The sequence below is a fragment of the Terrapene carolina genome, unplaced genomic scaffold (genome assembly GCF_002925995.2).
Source record: "Terrapene carolina triunguis isolate 2854851 unplaced genomic scaffold, T_m_triunguis-2.0 Scaffold67, whole genome shotgun sequence".
NCBI lineage: Eukaryota > Metazoa > Chordata > Testudines > Emydidae > Terrapene > Terrapene triunguis.
Window position 1 is genome coordinate 45,927,394 of NW_020664418.1, and position 18,866 is coordinate 45,946,259.

General features: G+C 48.6%; 1 protein-coding gene across 2 annotated transcripts in view; it reads left to right on the forward strand.

Moving 5' to 3' along the window:
• Positions 1-18,866, forward strand: part of RASL12 (RAS like family 12) — a 39,416-nt gene that overhangs the window by 1,923 nt on the left and 18,627 nt on the right. For both annotated transcript variants that reach the window (XM_026648375.2, XM_026648374.2), the window contains exons 3-5: positions 5,088-5,144; positions 13,500-13,573; positions 15,009-15,199. In XM_026648375.2, coding sequence (XP_026504160.1) covers positions 5,088-5,144; positions 13,500-13,573; positions 15,009-15,199 — 322 coding nt within the window. The remainder of the gene's footprint in view (positions 1-5,087; positions 5,145-13,499; positions 13,574-15,008; positions 15,200-18,866) is intronic.

Sequence of the window (18,866 nt, forward strand, 5' to 3'; positions counted from 1 at the left end):
GGGGGGCTCAGGGCTGGGGCAGGGGATTGGGGCACAATCCATGGTTTGAAAAACACTGCTATAGAGGAAACGTGCTATATAAGTTCTAGGCCTTGATATTATTTCCTTGAAGCTATGGGTGTAAAACAAGCAAGTGGGTTAAAAGTTTGCCGTGCAGCTCCACCTGGTAATAAATGGGAATTTACCATAGAGACTCAGCTTTGCCTTGATCCTGGGCTTGCCCTGTGGTTCCCAGGCCTCGCATGATCATGCCCAGGAAACCAAAAGCCAACACCCGCTGGTACTGGAGGTAAGCATAGCAAAGTGCTGCTAACATAGCATTAGTTCACCTGAATGTTATGAAAGTGGCAGATCCTCACAGCTTCCACTGGAATAACATCAGTTGTGCTAAGCTGTCCGGGGGAGTTGTCTGGGTGAAATCAAATGTAGTTCTGTAGGAACTCCATTATATTTGAGCATTCATCACAGGGCCAAACGTATCTCGCTGGTTTCACAGCAGTCACACCGGACACCCACATGGCCCATCCAGTATAAAATGTGGCCCAGGAATCTTCCAGGTGAGGAGAGCTGCCTTTGGCAAACAGAACTTTCCTCAATCCCTTTGTCCTTCTCCAGATGGGTGAAACCCCACAGAGAAGAAATTGCGATGATCAGAACTAAGGCCCTGATCCAACAAAGTGCTGACGTGCATGCTTAACTTTAAGCACGTGAATTGCCCTATTGAAATCAACGGCACTGCTCATGCACTTAAAGTTACGACGTGCTTAAGTGCCTTACTGGGTTGAACCTACAGCTCAAAACCTTTAGATTCTGTTTACTGTAACCATGATGACTGCATTTACACTGCCTGCTAAAACGTAAACTTAATAGGGTTTGCCTGTTAGCCATTGGTAGACTCTCTTGCAGGGATCGGCAACCTTTCAGAAGTGGTGTGCCGAGTCTTCATTTATTCACTCTAATTTAAGGCTTCGCTTGCCAGTAATACATTGTAACGTTTTTAGAAGGTCTCTTTCTATAAGTCTGTAATATATAACTAAACTATTGTTGTATGTAAAGTAAATAAGGTTTTTAAAATGTTTAAGATGCTTCATTTAAAATTAAATTAAAATGCAGAGACCCCCGGACCAGTGGCCAGGACCCGGGCAGTGTGAGTGCCATTGAAAATCAGCTCACGTGCTGCCTTCGGCACACGTGCCATAGGTTGCCTACCCCTGCTCTATAGTATGTAGTCAATTTTCCAGCAAAGCCTGTTCCACCATCCTACAATTATTCTCACTGAAGTCAACACACATGCTCAAGACAAAAAGGATATGGCTCCTGAAGAGGTTTCCTAGAAATACTGGGGTGAATCTGTAGTTGGGTGAATCTGTAGTGGGAAATTGCTTCCCTCTGGATTGGCATTTTCTTCATGTTGGCATTTATACAATTCTGACTAGAACTGAGTGAATAATAAATTTGGGTCCAATTTGAACTGAAACTGATATTGTCACAGGGGTTTTCCCCTGAAAACAATTCACTTTGTTGTTTTGTTTTGGGTGGTTCCCCCCCCCCTTTTTTTTTAAATGACCCAAATTTCGAAACAAAATGCCATTTTGAATCAAAAAGTCGAAATGAAATGTTTCAAAATGGTCAGAAAAAAACACTTCAACTTTTCCAGATTTTCTTTTTCAGTCAAAACTATTCTTCAAATTTGACCTGAATGCGGAAATAATTTCAGAAAAATTATTCTGAAAAATGCATTTTTTCTCTACTTTGCTATTCACTGAAAATGTTTTGCTCTGTTCTAATTGTGATTAACATCTGATCCTCTCTACCTTCCACCCAAACCCAAAGAACTGCAAAGACCTTAGACTTTCATTCATTCCTTTTGTTCTTTGAGTGAACTGATTCAAGCGACCTAATTTCTGCATCAACACAATGCTCCTTGTGTGAATTTTGACACTCAACTAGCTGCCGCTTCCTGGCTAAAACGTCTCTTGCATTCTTTGAGAAAAGCGTGTATAGAGGTGGCTGCTCTTAACAGACTAGCCTGGTACCAAATTCAACCCATAACAAGCAGCAAAATGAATCTACTCAATATCAGGCTGGGTCCTGCTCTCCTTACGCAGACAAAACACCCTTTGATTTTGATTGTCATTCGATGGTGCGAGGCATGGTACAATCACATGCTAAGTGACGATACAGCTTACAATCTAAAAATCATTTTCGACTATGGGAGTAAGGACTGCAGGATCAGTCCCAAGTGCCCAATATATAATACACCTTTCTCCTTTCATATATTATACAGACTATATGATACTAACCCTGTTATCTACCTCCCTTTATATGGTGCTCTGCGTCCATAGATTGCAAAGTGCTCTATAAAGGAGATAAGTATCATTCTCCCCACTCTACAGATGGGGAAATTAATGCACAGAAAGGGAAAATGACACGTCTAAGGCCACGCAGCAGAGCACACACCAGGACAGGACTAGATCCAGGTCTCCGGAGCGCCAGCCAGTGTCCTATGTACTTGGTCACACTCTCTGCCATAACGGATGGCAGCGTGGTATAAAACGATGTGCAGTAGTTTGGGGGTAGCTGTGTTACGCACAAGTGGCTGAGCTGTGAGAGCGTTATGGAGGGCGTCCAGAGGTGAAAGTAAACCGGTACGCCCCAGTACGGCGTACCGGCAAGAGCCGGTTTGCCGTACCGGGGCGGCCCGGCTTCCCCAGGGGGCAATTTAAAGGGCCTGGGGCTCCCAGCCACCAGAGCCCCACTGCTGGAGCCCTGGGGTAGGGCTGCGGGGCTCTGGGGGCTATTTTAAAAGTCTGGGGCGCCCGCTGCTTCTACCGCCCTGGTCCTTTAAATAGCCGCGGGAGCCCCGCTGCTTCCCCAGGGCTCCTGCAGCTATTTAAAGGGCCGGGACGGTAGAAGCAGGGAGCTGCGGGCCCTTTAAATAGCCTCCAGAGCCCAGGGATAGCGGGGGGGCTCCAGGGGCTATTTAAAGGGCCGGGGCTCCAGCTGCCTCTGCCGCCCCGGTCCTTTAAATAGCCGCTGGAGCCCCGCCGCTTCCCCGGGGCTCCCGCGGCTATTTACAGGGCCAGGGCGGTAGAAGCAGGGGAGCCCCGGGCTCTTTAAATAGCCCCCGGAGCCCCGGGCTGCTGCTGCTACCCCGGGGGGGGCACTTACCTTACAGGGTGGGCTGGGGCTGGCTCTGACTCCCTCAGCCCCGCCCCTTCTGCCCTAGGCCCCGCCCCTTCCGGGGGTCAGAGCTGACCCCAGCGTACCAGTAAGTCACTGGACTTACTTTCACCCCTGAGGGCGTCTCAAAGGAATGCCAGTAAACCCTTTGTATTACCCGCCCCACAGGTAATACGTAGGCTACCAAGCAGGAAAGCTGGTTGAGAGAGTTATCAACAATTTGATTGGGTGTGTGTTTTGTGTAACTCCACCTCCATAAAGCCAGAGGCCTTCGTACTGCAGGTCTGACCATGCAGGCCATGGAGAGGGAGGAGAAGAACTGTAGCTAACACATCTGAAAACGCCCCAGGAGAGCTTTTCTGAGCTCCAGGTTTGGGAGCTGAGCCACCTTCTCGCCAGTGATGGAAAGGTCCCATTTCCAGCCACAAGATGTCAGCCCCTCGACCTCTTACGAGTGCAGACTGAGTACTGCCCAGCCGGCACCGCGCATGGCGAGAAAGTTGTGAGCGGCACAGGAGTGTTGCGGAGAGGCTGCCGTTCAGCCATTCAGCAGAGCGCTTAAGCACATGTTTAACTCTCCGCACCTGCTTAAGGGCTTGAGCCTGTGCTCTTTGAAGTCAATGTTCCGGCTCCCATTCCCGTCAGCATTGCAGGATCACGCCTCAAGAGCTTTGCCGAATAGGGATGGGATGGAAGGCGAACCAGGGGTTTAAGTGCATTGCCCAATCACAGCCTTTACTTCCTTGCCCCTGTCACATGGCGGGTCAGTATCTGCAGACTCCAGTGGCAAAGGAGCAGAGAAATTGGAGGGCGGCAGGGGAGGAAATTCCACATTTGAAGGAAGAAGGAGTAGATTGATTTTAAAAAAATAACCAGCTGGTGCCTGGTGGAGGGTTTGGAAGGGTAACCTAAGGCCTGGTGGAGCTAGATTGGTAGGCAGAGTTCAGGGGAGCAATCAGAAGTGCACGATGACCACAGCTATCCCATGGAAAGCACGGCCACTCATCTGCCATATGTTTCTGTCTGTACAATGTTGCCTAAAGTAAATAAACATGAGAAAAGCCATCCCATAATTTCTAGTTAATGCAAACGACTTTCTTCTGCCCCAAGCCTCCCCATGGCTTTGCACTCAGATTATACGGAGGGCCTGTGACTATGTCCTGGGACAGCAAACGTCCAACTCAGACATGCCATATGATGCTGTGCTTTTCCCGGCAGTACCTACGGTGCATTTTAAACTCGGTCTGGTTCAAGCTGGCTGGGGCTAGGAGGGCCCAGTGACATTATCTGGGCTGTGGTCAGTTGCAAGGTGTAATAAATTAGGACTGGTTTGGTTTTGACACCTGGCGATAAGAGAAACGTTGGGCTAAATCTTCCTGTCAGTGGGGCCGCTGGAGGAAAGGAATCCTGGAGCCGGATCCTCAGCTGGCAGATGTTGCTACAGTGCCATTGACTGGTGGATTTATGCCAGTCTCCATCAGGCTCAGCTAGTCAGTGTCAGCGGTGGGATTAGAATGTAGAAGTTGTTGGTCCCAGTTCTGTGCTCAGATCCCATCTCTGAGAAACTCCTAGGGGAATTGTGTTAGTGAAATCTAATCAGTGATCCTTTGAAAGTGTGCTGCAGCTCAGCAAAAGTGAAATGAGTGTGTAAAAATAGACCGTGTAATAGTTTGTATCACTCCACAGATGGGAACTCTGGGACTCACCCTGAGGGAAAGAATAGGTGTAGGGATGTTTTAATTTCATGAGCCGAACTAAACGGGCCCATGAACGGTTTCTCAAGGGAGCGTTTGTCCGTTTCCCTTTGCACGCGGATGCAAGAGCTACTTGCTACTGGTGTGAAGCTGAGTTGCAGAGACACGAACAAAACTGAGACTAAACAAACCTTGTTTCGCCTTTTACAGCACTGACTGTGAAGTTTCTAACCAAGAGGTTTATAAGTGAATATGATCCCAATTTGGGTAAGACATTTTCTTTGCAGTTATTTTTCCCTTGGTTGTCGTCTGCATGCCATTTCCTGGAACACTTGTGTGTCTGTCTTACTATTGCTGTGATTTAAAGCCAAGCAGTTAGTTTCTGCAGCTTTCTTTAGCCATCTGGTACCAAGCTGGCTTTCTACACTGGCAGATGAGAAAACATTCTTCCTTTATAAGTGACAGTAATTCTTTCCTAGGTCTAGGTTTTCCATAAATATGGCATTTAAGGGGGGGGCGGGGGAAGTACGGTACTTTGAAAACAACTAAACGCTTGGGAAATATAAAACCACGAGAACTTAATTACACTGAAAAATGCTGATTGAAACCCACTTTTCTCATATGTAAATCTCATTTTCCAGGCACTTTACATCGGTGCTTCCGAATGTCATCGCTAAGGGTGTGTGCTGATGAAATTAGCCGCCTCTTTATTGGATTTCTAAGTGCTCGTGGAAATCATGGAAAACACCAACTTTTATTTTCTATCTCATTGCTTTGCTAGTGTCTCTAACCGTCTTTCCCCCGTTATGAATTTTTATGAATTTTCAAACAACTTTGTTCAGCAGGAATAAGGACTTGGCCACTGTGCAGTCCTGCCGAACACTGGCACATAAGCCTTTCCATGCCACCACAATGAACTCCAGGCAGCTATGTATTTTTCAGCTGTCCTCTGTACCTGATTCACAGACGTTTGGATGCAGATTTAGAAGGAACCAAAAATAAGACAACTTCTGCCCATTCTCCCCTGGGTGGAGGAATTCCATGTAGGAACCGGGATTCTCTAGGAGTTCTCACCGGCAGAAGTCCCTTTATTCTTTCCTCAGGGTTGGGGTGGGAGGTAGGGACTTAAACGGTGCATGGTCCTTGTGCTGACCTGCCACGCAGGGGGAATTTTCCCCCTTTGTGAAAGATCACTTTGTAACGGGGGCACATATCCCCGGCGGCCCCTGCTGATGAACATGAGTATAAGAAAAAAAGGCTCTCAAATGGTGGGCAAAATCCCACAGTCCTTGCTCAGAACCAAATTCCCACCGCTTTCACTGGGAAGTTTATCTGAGGAAGACTGCAGAGGGAATATTTCTGAAATCATCTTGTCCTATAGAGTTATTAATCGGACTAGTCATCCAGTGCTGCCTCCAGAACTATGGAAGCTGTTTTTCTTATCTCTGCCGTCTGTAATGACAGATTCCGTTTTCCTTTCTTGTCAACTTCCTGGGACAAGAGTTGTGATTTCTGTCATCTAGCCTCTCTCAGCCTGGTCCTGTTCCCTTGATAGGCTGTCCGACACAGGAGTGTATTTATGTGACTTGTAAAACAAGATACCAGCTGGAATGTGCCTGGGGTTGAGAGAACCAGTAGCAAAGGAGCTGCATATGGCGAAATGACAAGTAGAGAACAGGAATAATTCCTTTTTCCTTAACCAAATAAGGAGCACATGATCTAGTCTATTCTATTAGCTCCTCTGGCACAATGGAGCTCTCATCAATATGGGTAAATCTTGTCTGTGAGGAAGACAGGACGTTTCCCAGGGGCTGGTCTGAGACTGTGGAGTAGACAGTGATGGGATAACCTCTCCATAGGGAAAGTTTCCTCCTGACCCCCATTAGTTATAGTTGCCCTGAAGCATGAGGGTTTATACCCTTCACATCATTTTTCCTTTATTATCTGCAGTGTATGAATAATCTCTTGAAATCTGGATAGTGTATTCTATTTCCTCACCAGGCTGCTTATACCCTATCACACGCATACACATTGGCTTGTTATTGTAGAGTGGATCCAATCATGAGTTTGGAGTTATTAATTGAGAATTTGTTTTATGCTCCTTGCCCTCTCTTCTATTAAGAATGAGATGAACTTTAGAAACCAATATAAGGAGGCGGGGAAGAATTAGAGCAAATTTTGCACCTGCCGATCTTCCACAAACAAACTTCACACATACTGCCACCCTACACGCCACTCAACATTGCTCAAACAACACCAACACCTTCAATACGATCAAGGGGCTTTGCCACCCTCCCAAACGCTATCTGTCTGTCAATGTATGATTGGCTGCTAGTCTCTTCTCGCACAATGGGCCCCTGTTCTCGATTGCCTTGGCACTCTTGGGATAAAAATGATGACGATTATCAATAATTCATAACGGTTGAAAATGTTCAAAAATGTTTCAGTTCCTGATCTGCCCCAGCCATGTTTAAGGACCTCATCCGCAGCTCACTGACGTCCAGGGAAAGGCTCAGATTGAGTTCAATCGGCTTTTGAACACTCCCTAAGCACCTGAGTGTAAACCCAAAACAACTCATTCATTTTAATGAGCTACACAAGAATAGAGCAAAATTTGGCTTCAAAGAACCAGCCTAGAACAAACCTGATAGTATTACAGATGGAAATGGACATTCTCTGTAACAAAACCAAGAGAGCAAATCTGGGGCCTGAACTATCATAATAAATTAGGAGTCACATCCACTGACCTCTGAGCTGTCCTGTGGCTAGAGACTGTGCTCACTCAGAGCCCTCTTCACATGGGCAAAGGAGTTTGCATTGGAACAAAAGTGTGTGATCCAAAGCCCGTCAAAGTTAATGGAAAGATTCCCATTGATTTCAAAGGGTTTAGGTCAGGCCTTAAGAGAGGCAGCATAATTGCTTAAAGAAACAAAGCTTCCTAACATATTTATTTTCTTTTCCCTTAAGGCCTGCTCCAAAGCCAGGAGAAGTCAGTGGAGAGATTCCCAATGGGTTTTGGATGTGGCCTATAGTGTGTTTCAGTGTCTCAGCTGTGCACTGCTCCATCTGAAATTGCAAACTAGCAATTTGGGGAACGTGTTAACTTTGGTAGGAAACTAATATCCCAGAAATGAGCAGCCGATGCAGAAGTCCAGAGATAACTATATTTTGCAGTTAAATGTTCTGGGCATTTTTTCCACTGAATCTCTGTTTGAGTAATTAACAACTATTTTTATGGGCCCAAATCCAGGACATTATAAAGAACCGCAAATCATTTATTGTGGCCATTAGCCAAGAATGCACTAAAGACCTAATAACTCAGCAACTTGTATTCCTAAAAATCCTTTCCTCAGACCTTGTTCAGGAACTCATTTTCAAAGAAGGGAGAAGAGAGAGAAATCTCCCATATTTTAAAGCCTCTCAAACATATGACTGTACATATGTAGTTGTAGCAATTGCTGAACTTTCATAATTGTTATTTCACAAGTAATCTCTTCTTCCCCATCTCTCAAGAAAGGGGCAGCCATTGCAGCATAAGTTAACAGACAAGAACACCATCAGGCCTCCGACTCCTGATTCTGCATAGCTCTGTTTTTCTTACAGATCAAACCTTTTCTGAACATACCTGTGCGACGGCTGACCTAGTCTCTCCCCTGTCAGAATATGCACACGTGCATTTGAGCCATAGGTCCATTGTGAAATTTACACCCTTGGTTTCCAGTTGAATTGGTGTTTTTTACCTTTACTGATGGCCAAGAAAGAAAATATATGGATGAGTTCTTGATTTGTGCTTTTTAGATTTTTGGAGAAAAATACTGAAGCTCTTGTCTATATTGTAATACTTAGCACTGGTAACCGTCACAAGGCTTTGGAGACACTGACCTGGATTCATTGCTGTGTTACTCCAGTTTCACACCAGTTTAATGCTACTGGAATCAATGAAGTTAGCAAAACTGGTATAAGGCAATAGCAAATCAGGCCTACTAGCTTTCCCACTCCTCCATGAGGTAGGCAAGTAAGCTTTGTAAAGAATCAGCTACTCTGTGTGTGTGTGTGTATGTATGTGTGTACCACTGCTCTGTACTGGATAGGATCAGAATTGCTTGACTGTGTGTCATATGCCCTCTATTGCTATCAGTTACAGGAGATTTCCCTATAGCTCAAGTGTGAGTGGCATCGGTGTTTGGAGGAGAAAGACTTGCAATTTATTCCTGCTGTCGGCATGAATTTTTGAGAAGAGATGGCATACAGCATAGTGACATCTCTACTGTGGTGTTAGGTGGCCACAGATTTGTTAAGAAAATTATTGACCCATTTTCCAGATGGAGAAATGAAGGCAGAAAGGTTAGGTGACAAGGCTGCTGAGCAAGTGTCAGGAATTCCTGGTGTCTACACCTGCACTCAGACTATTAGCTTGTAGTACTCCCTGGGTCTGTCTACACAAGGATAAAACCCGCCACTGGCCTGGCTCAGCTGACCTGGGCTCGCGGGGCTCGGGCTCCAGGGCTGAAAAATTGCCATGTAGACATCTGGGATCGGGCTGGAGCCTGAGCTCTGGGATCCTGCATCTACACAGCGATGTTTACTTCTCAGCCTGAGCCTCGCGAGCCCAGGTCAGCTGTCCCAGGCCAGCCATGGCCATGTTGCAGGCCTTTTGGAACGAGGGGTGGTGGGGCTGCTGCCGCAGTTTGGAGTAGTTTCCATCATATACACAGGGCTTACAGTTTGGTTCAATGGCTCTCAGCACCCCCACTGTACATATTGTTCTAGCACCCCTGTTTGTGTAGAAGTACCCTCTGTCTGTGCACATATGAAGTCCTGTGACAGTTACTACCAAGTACCTCTGCCTAGGAATGTTATGGCTGCCGGCTAACAGACGTCTGAATGTTAGTTAGCAAGAGGAACTAGAATGGGCGAACTCTCCTGGCTGATTCATTTAGAGGAGATCCTACAGTACTCGCTCTCCTCCCTTCTTTTAACAGAATGTTTCTTTTCTGCCCTTTCCTTGTGGCGTGTGCTGATATTTTGTTGCATGGAACAGTCTTGTCCTGGGCCATGAAACTTCCAGCCCTGGCAAACAGCAGCATGCAAACCTCTTTCCTTTGCTCTCATTTCTCAAAACCGAACTCATCAAGATAATTGAGATGTGAACTCGTAACCCAGGTGAAGTTAAGATCAAAGTGCCTGCAGAGAACTGCAGCCCCCGTGCCAGAGATGTGTCATTCCTCTAATAAATGCGCCAGAGAGGAAGTTCATCAGATGAATTTATAGCGGAATTCACTTACATAAACCCCTTGCTATTGCCAAGTAAGCAACACATTAATTCTGAAATGGGTTAAACTCTTTCCAGTTCCGATCTGAACCATTTATGACAGGATTTATTTTGACAGCTGAAGTTTTAGCCGCAAAACATGACCTATGTGCTACTCTCCTACTGTAGACTTGTTTGTTAAACCAGGTTTAGCAGATATGTCGAAATGTTTATGATTATGGGGAAACGATGGTTCTTACTCAACCTAAAAAGGAGATTCAACTTTTGGTTTAAGAGGGATGGCCACTTAGCAGAAGGATACAGCTGAAGCAGGAGGTTATTTTCACTTGACACAGTGCCCAGCCAAGTTCCCAGTGAAAGCAAGGGACTTTTTCAATTGACTTTGATAGAAGCTGGATCACGCTCTGAATGTGGAGGAGCTAGTGAGTTCTATTGTGGCCAAAAGAAAAAAGTAAAAACATACTAGTGGAATTCAGTGGAAAAAATGACCTTCAAATTGCCACTCAATGTGCAGCAGCAGTCAAGAAAGCGAACAGAATGTGGGGAACCCTTAGGAAAGGGATAGATAATAAAACAGAAAATATCATATTGCCGCTATATAAATCCGTGGTACACTCACATCTTGAATACTGCGTGCAGATGTGGTCGCCTCATCTCAAAAAAGATATACTGGAATTGGAAAAGGTTCAGAAAAGGGCAACAAAATGATTAGGGGTATGGTACGGCTTCCGTATCAGGAGAGATTAATAAGACTGGGACTTTTCAGCTTGGAAAAGAGGCGACTAAGGGGAGATATGATAGAGGTCTATAAAATCATGACCAGTGTGGAGAAAGTAAATAAGGAAGTGCTATTTACTCCTTCTCATAACTCAAGAACGAGGGGGTCACCAAATGAAATTAATAGGCAGCAGGTTTAAAATGAACAAAATGAAGTATTTCTTCACACAATGCACAGTCAACCTGTGGAACACTTTGCCAGAGGATGTTGTGAAGGCCAAGACTATTACAGGGTTCAAAAAAGAACTACATAAGTTCATGGAGGATAGGTCCATCAATGGCTATTAGCCAGCATGGACAGGGATGGAGTCCCTGGCCTCTGTTTGCCAGAAGCTGGGAATGGGAGACGGGATGAATCACTTGATTGTTACCTGTTCTGTTCCTTCCCTCTGGGGCACCTGGTATTGGCCACTGTTGGAAGACAGGATACTGGGCTAGATGGACATTTGGTCTGACCCAGTATGGCCATTCTTATGAGAAGCCAACTATAGAATGCATGTATAGTATGCAATGGCCCATAGGTACTATGGTGGTAGGTAGGTAGGTAGAAAGTCCTTGTGAGCTCTGTGGATTTTGAAGTATAGCCTACATTAGATCTTAAGGCTTGTTCAGAGTAATGGGTGAGCTGAGTGCACTGATACCTGATTTGCATATGCAAATGCAGGTTGGCCTAGGCTACATAGGTACGCATCCAATGTGACATGTGTTGGTTGTGGGTGCAAACACAGATGTGTGTGTGAAAATACAGCCTTTGTTTTACCTGGGAAAGGGGGCTCAGGACACCTGTGCGGCTGAAGTGGTGACTCAATGGAGAGCTTTGCGCAGATACAAAGGAGACTGAGGGATGCCAGCGGTGCTGGCCACCAAAGGCCTCATTGAGACAGGACTGTGGAGAGAGAAACTCACTGAGATTCCTTGGAGGCTGTTGTACCAATAATGGGTTGGATCCGTGGCTATCACCAAGGAGCTCACAGGAGAAGGCAGATGCTGGGGGTGAAGGCTTCAGACAAGAGCATAGAAATCTCCCTTTTGCATCCCCTTGATCCTGGGGCTGCTAGATGCAGGGCCAGCCCCTCTGCACCAGGCTGGAGCAGCCTCTGGGCTGCTCTAATTTTCACCAGCTCATGGGGCTGAAACCAGTCAGGGATTGGCACAAGATGGGGACATCCAGACGTGTCCTCTTTCCTCTGGTCACAGCCCACATGACAGCAGCAGGGAGGGCGTGTTGAAGGCATGTGTCTATGATTGGCTCTGAGCCACCAAAGGGTCCATTTTGAACTGGGATGACCCTTGTGGGACCAGGTTCTACAGCCAGCATCCACCCACGGTGCGGCACAAAGTGTCCGTATGTGCCGGAGGATCTGGCCCAGTGTTCTTTACAGGGAAACTAGTGTCAGTAACATCTGTGGGCCAAAACCATCCCTGGAGTAACTGCCATTGCCTTCAGTGGCATTACAGCTGGGTGACTTTGCTCTTGTGACCAGATCAGTCCGGTCAGCACTTTATAAATACCAACAAGCAATTAGAGTTGATCGTTTCCCAAGACTCTAGGAAAATGGGGGATGTTTCCATCTCCAATCAGACAACTGTCCAAATAGCTCTGTTTTCCAGACTCACTTCTGCCATAAGCCCCGTCAGAAACTAGCCAATCAACCAGCTTCAGGGGCCGATGGGAATAATTGGCCCTTCTTTTGTCTCTTTGTAATAATAAACACATTGCAAATGTATCTCGAGGTAACAACTGTATTGATTTCATTGTGTCTCTCTCTGCTGCATCCTTCACGTGCCACCTGTCTTGGAGGGTACGCTCTTTGGGCCTGGGACAATGTCCTTCTACACGTTTGTACAGAACCTAGCACAGTGGGCCTTCGGGTCTGAGTAGGGCCTCTCGGCACTACTGTAATGCAGATATGAAATAATAGCAAGGCGTACAGGCATAACCGTGGTCTAGTCAAATTATATGGCTAAGCTCAACACTGACGCTTCTTAGTAGAGCTTAAAACGATGGAAAGTGTGGGAGGTGTGCTAAGCAGTGAGGAATAATGGCTTGGTTTTGCCTTTCCGATTCACCCACTGCTAGCAAACCTAGTGGCTAGAGCCTTGTGATCAGTGCTGTTCTTCAGGGGCCAGAACGAGGGACTAGGCGCTGACTTTTATTTTCCCCCAGGGGTGCTCCACCCCGACTCCGCCCTGAGGCCCCACCCCTACTCCGCCCCCTCCCCCAAAGCCCCGCCCTTGCTCCTCCTCTTCCTGCTCCAACCCCTCCCCCGAGGCCCTCCCCCAACTGCTACTCGCTGCTCTCCGCCCTCCCCCAAACACCTTCCACAGCCGCCAAACAGCTGATCGGTGGTACCGCCGAACAGCTGTGGCTGGTGAGTGCTGAGCACCCACTACTGGTTTTCCGTGGGTGCTTGAGCCCCGGAGCACCCACGGAGTCGGCGCCTATGTCTCCACTTCCATTGAGTGGCAGATGTAAATACCCGGGGCTCAGCCTTCATGGAGAGTGTAGCCCAGAATGTGAAAGGCTGTCGTCCCACCGGCTCCCCGCTCACAAGAGCTCATCTCTATTGCAGAGGACACCTACACGTCAGAAGAAACTGTGGACCAGCAGCCAGTGCTGATGAAAGTGATGGACACGGCTGACCAGGTAATGGCAGGTTCCTGCTCCCCGTGGAGCATGCAGCAGGGTTCTCAATAGAACGGGGCAGTGACTGTGAAATGAATGGGGAAACGGGCTCTGCGTGGTTTGCTGTGAAGTGTCACATTTCACCAGAGATGAACTATGCCCCTGTGCAGAGGCCAGAACAAGGCATCTGTCCAGAGCGCCTCAGTGCGTAGGCCCAGTTCTGACCTGCTGCACAGGGGCCAATTTCATCCAGAATGTCGACCTCGTCATTCGAGAGAAAAGGAGCAAGCAGAGAGGTCGGAGCTCCAGGTAGCTGACGACGCGAATCAGGTATTTGTCCCCAAGCTAATCGAGGGTAGGGTTTTAGCCTGCTGCCTGTCACTGTGGTATCTGAGCCCCTTCCACATAAAATTGAGTGTTATAGCAAGGTCCCTAGTGATTTCATTAAGTCTCTGGTTCTTCTTCCCAGCTGGGGTGAAAACTCTGCTTGGGGTAGAGGGTTGGTATCTGTTGCCTAGGAGAGCATTGTAAGTAACAACGGTGAGATAGCTAAAGGAACCCAGTGCAAGGGGAGCTAGACACCCAACTTTCTGAGGCTCCTTGGAAAAACCTCCAGCCTCAAAGGGCCGTAGTACCACTGGGGCTGCTTGTCCCATCGAGAACTGACAGAGCTTTGGCCCAGGTGCTGATCTCCATCCCGCACTGAAGTGACCCCTCCCCAAGCTCCCGCTGCCCCCAGGGCAGGCGCTGCCGTCGTTCGTTACAAGTCCAGGCTAGCTGCTTCACTTGTACAATGCGTCAGCGATGTCTCTGCAGCGTGACCCAGACAGGGACTCACTTGTGTGTATATATTTTATTGTTTGTAGCTCAGGGAGTAACTCCAGATTCTATATGTAACCGAGACCAGCTGGCGTGTCTGGGTACAGGTGACACGCAAGTGGGGCAGGGGCTCTGATCCCAGCCTCCTTCCTGCTGCTGGTGTCGCCAGGGAAAGGGGGCCTGGCGAGAGTGACCCACCAGTGCCCACTGGAGTCAATGGAAAGATTTCCACTGCCTTCCACTGGGCTTTGGACAGGCCCCCGGGAGTTTGCCAGTCCATCCCAGAAGGCCTTCCCACCGGCTCTCCCTGCCACAAACAGAATTTCTTTGTTACAAAGAAAACCCACCGATTAAACGAATCAATGCAAAAGGCCGTCTTCCTGGAAGCCTGCCCGAGCGAAAACCTGACGCCGCCACTGCGTGCTTTTGATTGCTCTGATTCGGGGCAGCGTGAGCTGTTTAATATCATTGATTCGTTGCACAAGGAACTTTTTCATGCCAAGCCAAGTCCGCTCTCAAACGGCCTTTTGAAATAGGCTTAGTTTTGAAACAATGTACAAAGCCCGAGAGCCCCCAGACGGGCTCCGATAGTGGCACCAGGGGCCTATGATAATGCTGTCCTGTGTTACTGTGCTAGGACGTACCGGTGAACTGCGAACGCTATCTCAACTGGGCCAATGCCTTCATGGTCGTCTACAGCATTGACAACAAAAGGAGCTTTGAAGGTTGCCAGCAGTACCTGGATACCATTTCCCTCCACGCGAAAGGCATTCAGCACGATTATCCCATCCTCCTGCTGGGAAATAAGCTGGATTTGGAGCAATACAGGTAACAATCTTCGATCTGTGCCAGGCAGAGGGGTAACGTTGCTTAGCCCAGACGGTCCCGTGGAGATGTGCTCTGTGCTGACTTTAGCCTTTCATTTATTTCAAGTTGCCCCATTGCTAGCCCCGGAGTCTTCTCTTCATGCACAGAAGGGCAGCGACAAAGCACGCTTCCCTGACAAGGTAGCTCGGCTTGAGCTGGAGGGGACAAGGGAGTTTGGGCTCCGGCCAGGCCTGCATGTCTCTGCTGAGAAAAGGGGACAAGTTAGTGCCGATGGTCGTGGTGATTCTGTGACGTGAACACCTGTTCACCGAGCTCTGGACTGAGACCGTGAGATTATATTACACCAAGGCCGCGGCGTGTTTCTCCTGAACTCGCTTTTGGGCTGAAAACTGCAGCGAGGAGAATATGTTTGGCTGAATCCCAGGGATCAGATGCTGCCGTCCTCACTCATTAATTGCCTGGGTCTCGCCGAAGGGCTGGAGGAGTGGCTCTGATGTTAGTGTTTGGGGGAGGCTCTGAAAGCGTGAACGCTTTACGGGGGCTACATGTGAGATGGTCATTTCTGAGGATTTTCTCTGCAGAGAAAGGGGGACATTTAGCTGCATAGTTGACGCTGGATTGGCAGCCAGGCAGGTAGATGTATGTTTATTCTGTTAAGGTGAATTGAAGGGAACACGTATCACTGTCATCCGCTGAAGAACTCGCAGATGTGTGTGTTTGGGGGGGGGGCAGCTGGTCAGCTGTTGGGGCTTAACTTCTGTGAGCTTCAGAATGTGCATCCTGCTAGCTACTCCCTAAGATGGCCGACGGGTTCGTTGTTTTACAGTAGAGACCTTCTTAAATGGCAGATCTGTTTTACAAATGAAGCGGAGCCATTAACTTATCTTAAATGCCTTCTTTATTGCATCCGAGGGCTTATTCCGACACACACACACACACACACACACACACACACACACACACACGGCTATCTGACTCTTGGCTGTCATTGCCCTGTTGTCCCTCTCCCTCTGCCCTTCCTTGGCCGGGTGGCAGCCTGTGGATCGGCTGCCCGCTGTAGGGATGCGCCCACTGATTCAGTTCCGATCGCTCTGTTGTTCTGTAGCGCTAAGCTGCACGATCCAATTCTGAACCTTGTGTTCATTTTCCCATAGTCCCTGATTGCTGGCTGTGGATGTGGTGTGAGGACACCCCTTGCTCTGTGTGACCTTGCCTCCTGTTCTGAACATTTCCCCCCCCCCTCCCTCTTCAGGGCCGACAAGAGAGGGGGGAAGCTGGTACAAATTACCGGGGCCCGGCGGTCTGGAAGGGGGCCCGGGGCCCGGCTTCGTCGGCCCTGTTTAGCCAGTCCGCCCTTGCTGGGGGGCCTGAAATTTTTTTTTCACCGGGGCCCGACCCGCTCTCGGAGGCCCTGTCCCTCTTCCCTGCCCAGCGTCCGCACTGGCTGGAAGGTGATTTGCTTATTTTGAGGTTGCTGCTATTTTTAGCTGGTTTTTTTAGGCTGCATTGTAACAATGCATTTGAACCGGCTCCAGCTCCTTGTGTTACATTGTCTGACTCCCCTGGGCTAAATGCTTTTGATGTGTTTGCCTGGCCTTGCATGCTACTCCGGGCCCATACGTTAGAGATTACCTCCCCACCTCTTGCTCAGACCAGAGTCACGTGATTAGAAATTCTGGTGGTGCCAGTGTCTATTCCGACCACAGGGACCCATTGCACACAGAGGGAGGGGGTTCACATTTTTCCTGTTGAACTGATTAAAGCTGGAAGGAACTACAGAGTGTCCCCTGTGCCAGCCTCCCCCTTCCTTGTAAAGCTGAGAACAATAACCTACAAGTAAATCCAACCTGTTACTGGAGACCTCGCTCTGTTTGCCAAAGTAAGCAGCGATCACAGCTGGAGTTTGCACAGCTCCCTACCAGCCTTTTTTTGAAGCCCAAATAAGCCCCTGTCACAGATCTAGTTGAACACCTCCTGGGTACCCACCAGACTGCACCCACCTCTCCGAGCCCCCAGAGTCTGAACAGAGTCCAGGCACTGTCCCTGTCTTGGGGTCCCTAGGTACACTCTTGGGGTGCAGATCCTCTATCAGGCACCTGAGAGCTTAGCCCCCCGCAATCTGACAACCTAGACACTGGGACAAATGCTGACCCCTCAGGCTTCTCCACAGTTTAAGCACAGCCTGTCCCAAAAGCCCAGCTGTATGGTGTTCTGGGTCCACAGGTTAACTCTGCAAGGGCACAGGGTGGGTGGAACACACACACACACACACACACACACACACACTTTGCACGGAATTCTAAACCACCATTGCTTTTTAATTGCATGAGAAATACATAGGGCTATACACAAATAAACCCTACATGCATTTCCCTCCCTCAGTTTCCGGAACACTCCAGAGCATTCTTCAGGCTGGAGTCAGGGCCCTTGTGGGAGGTGTTCAGGGTCCTTCTCCTACAGCGCCTGGATTGCATTCCCAACCCTAGAGCCCTCTCGCTCTCCCCAGGTCACTTGCTTTGGTCCTGCAGTTAACTGGGCCCTCTCTGCTCCGAGAGCACGCCCATCTCTTCCCCTCTCCTGCCTCCAAAGTCTTGTGTGGGTTTTAAGAGTCTCCCCGCTGGAACCCCCCAGACCCTGTGGTTTTTAAAAGCATCAGCACTGGTGTTCCTTTGTCCTGCCTTTGGGGATTCTACCCAGCATGTCCAACTTTCTCTCAACATCTTGCCTCTCTGATCCATAACCGCCAGCTGTCTCCCCATCCCCTTGGATGCTTCTCTTCCCCCCGTTTCCTCCATCTGCTCCCTGAGTCTCAACTGGTTCCCCTCGCTCTCACCCCTGCTGTCACCGATGTGACAACACCCCTGCAAGGATGAGCCCAGGCTCTCTGGATCTGAAAGCCGCTGCTTGAGTTAACGGTCCAGATCTGTGAGTTTGGTGGCAGCTGCATAAACCTCTGTATGTGCCCTAGCCGCAGTATGGGGGGTGGGGACACAGAGATCACGAGTTACACCAGTAGGGTGACCAGATGTCCCGATTTTATAGGGACAGTCCTGATATTTGGGGCTTTGTCTTATATAGGCGCCTATTACCCCCCACCCCCGTCCCGATTTTTCACACTTGCTGTCTGGTCACCCTACCAGTATCCCACAGACTCCACTTCAGGGTCTAAGCGGGTCGCTCTGTGCAGGCTGTCCTTGTCTCACAAAGGGTTTGGCTGCCCCATCCACGGGCAGGGAAGATGGCATGGGCGTTCAGCTAATTCACCCAGGGGCTCATCTACCCATTGTCCTTTAGAGAAAGCCACTCACCTGCTATCCCGGCAGCAACATCCACTGGAGAGAGAGAGCTCTGGGGCAGTGGTGTATTAACCTATCAGGGGCTGGAGGAGCCAAGGCCATGGGCAACAGTAAATGAGGGCAGATCCAGCAATCAAACGAGAGAGGGTGATATTCTCAAATGGAGTTTCCATCTGTGTTTTGATTCCCCTTTGCTGAGTGTTTCTCTGTGGTCCATGGACTGTGGTCATGTATGCTTAGGGGCAGATCTTCTGGCAATATAGGCACACAAATGAGTGTGCAAGACATGTCTACAAGTGTGCACCCAGTGCTTAATTTGTGCCAGGGCTCGGCGGTTCAGAGCCCCGGCAGCGCTGGGCTCGGCGGTTCAG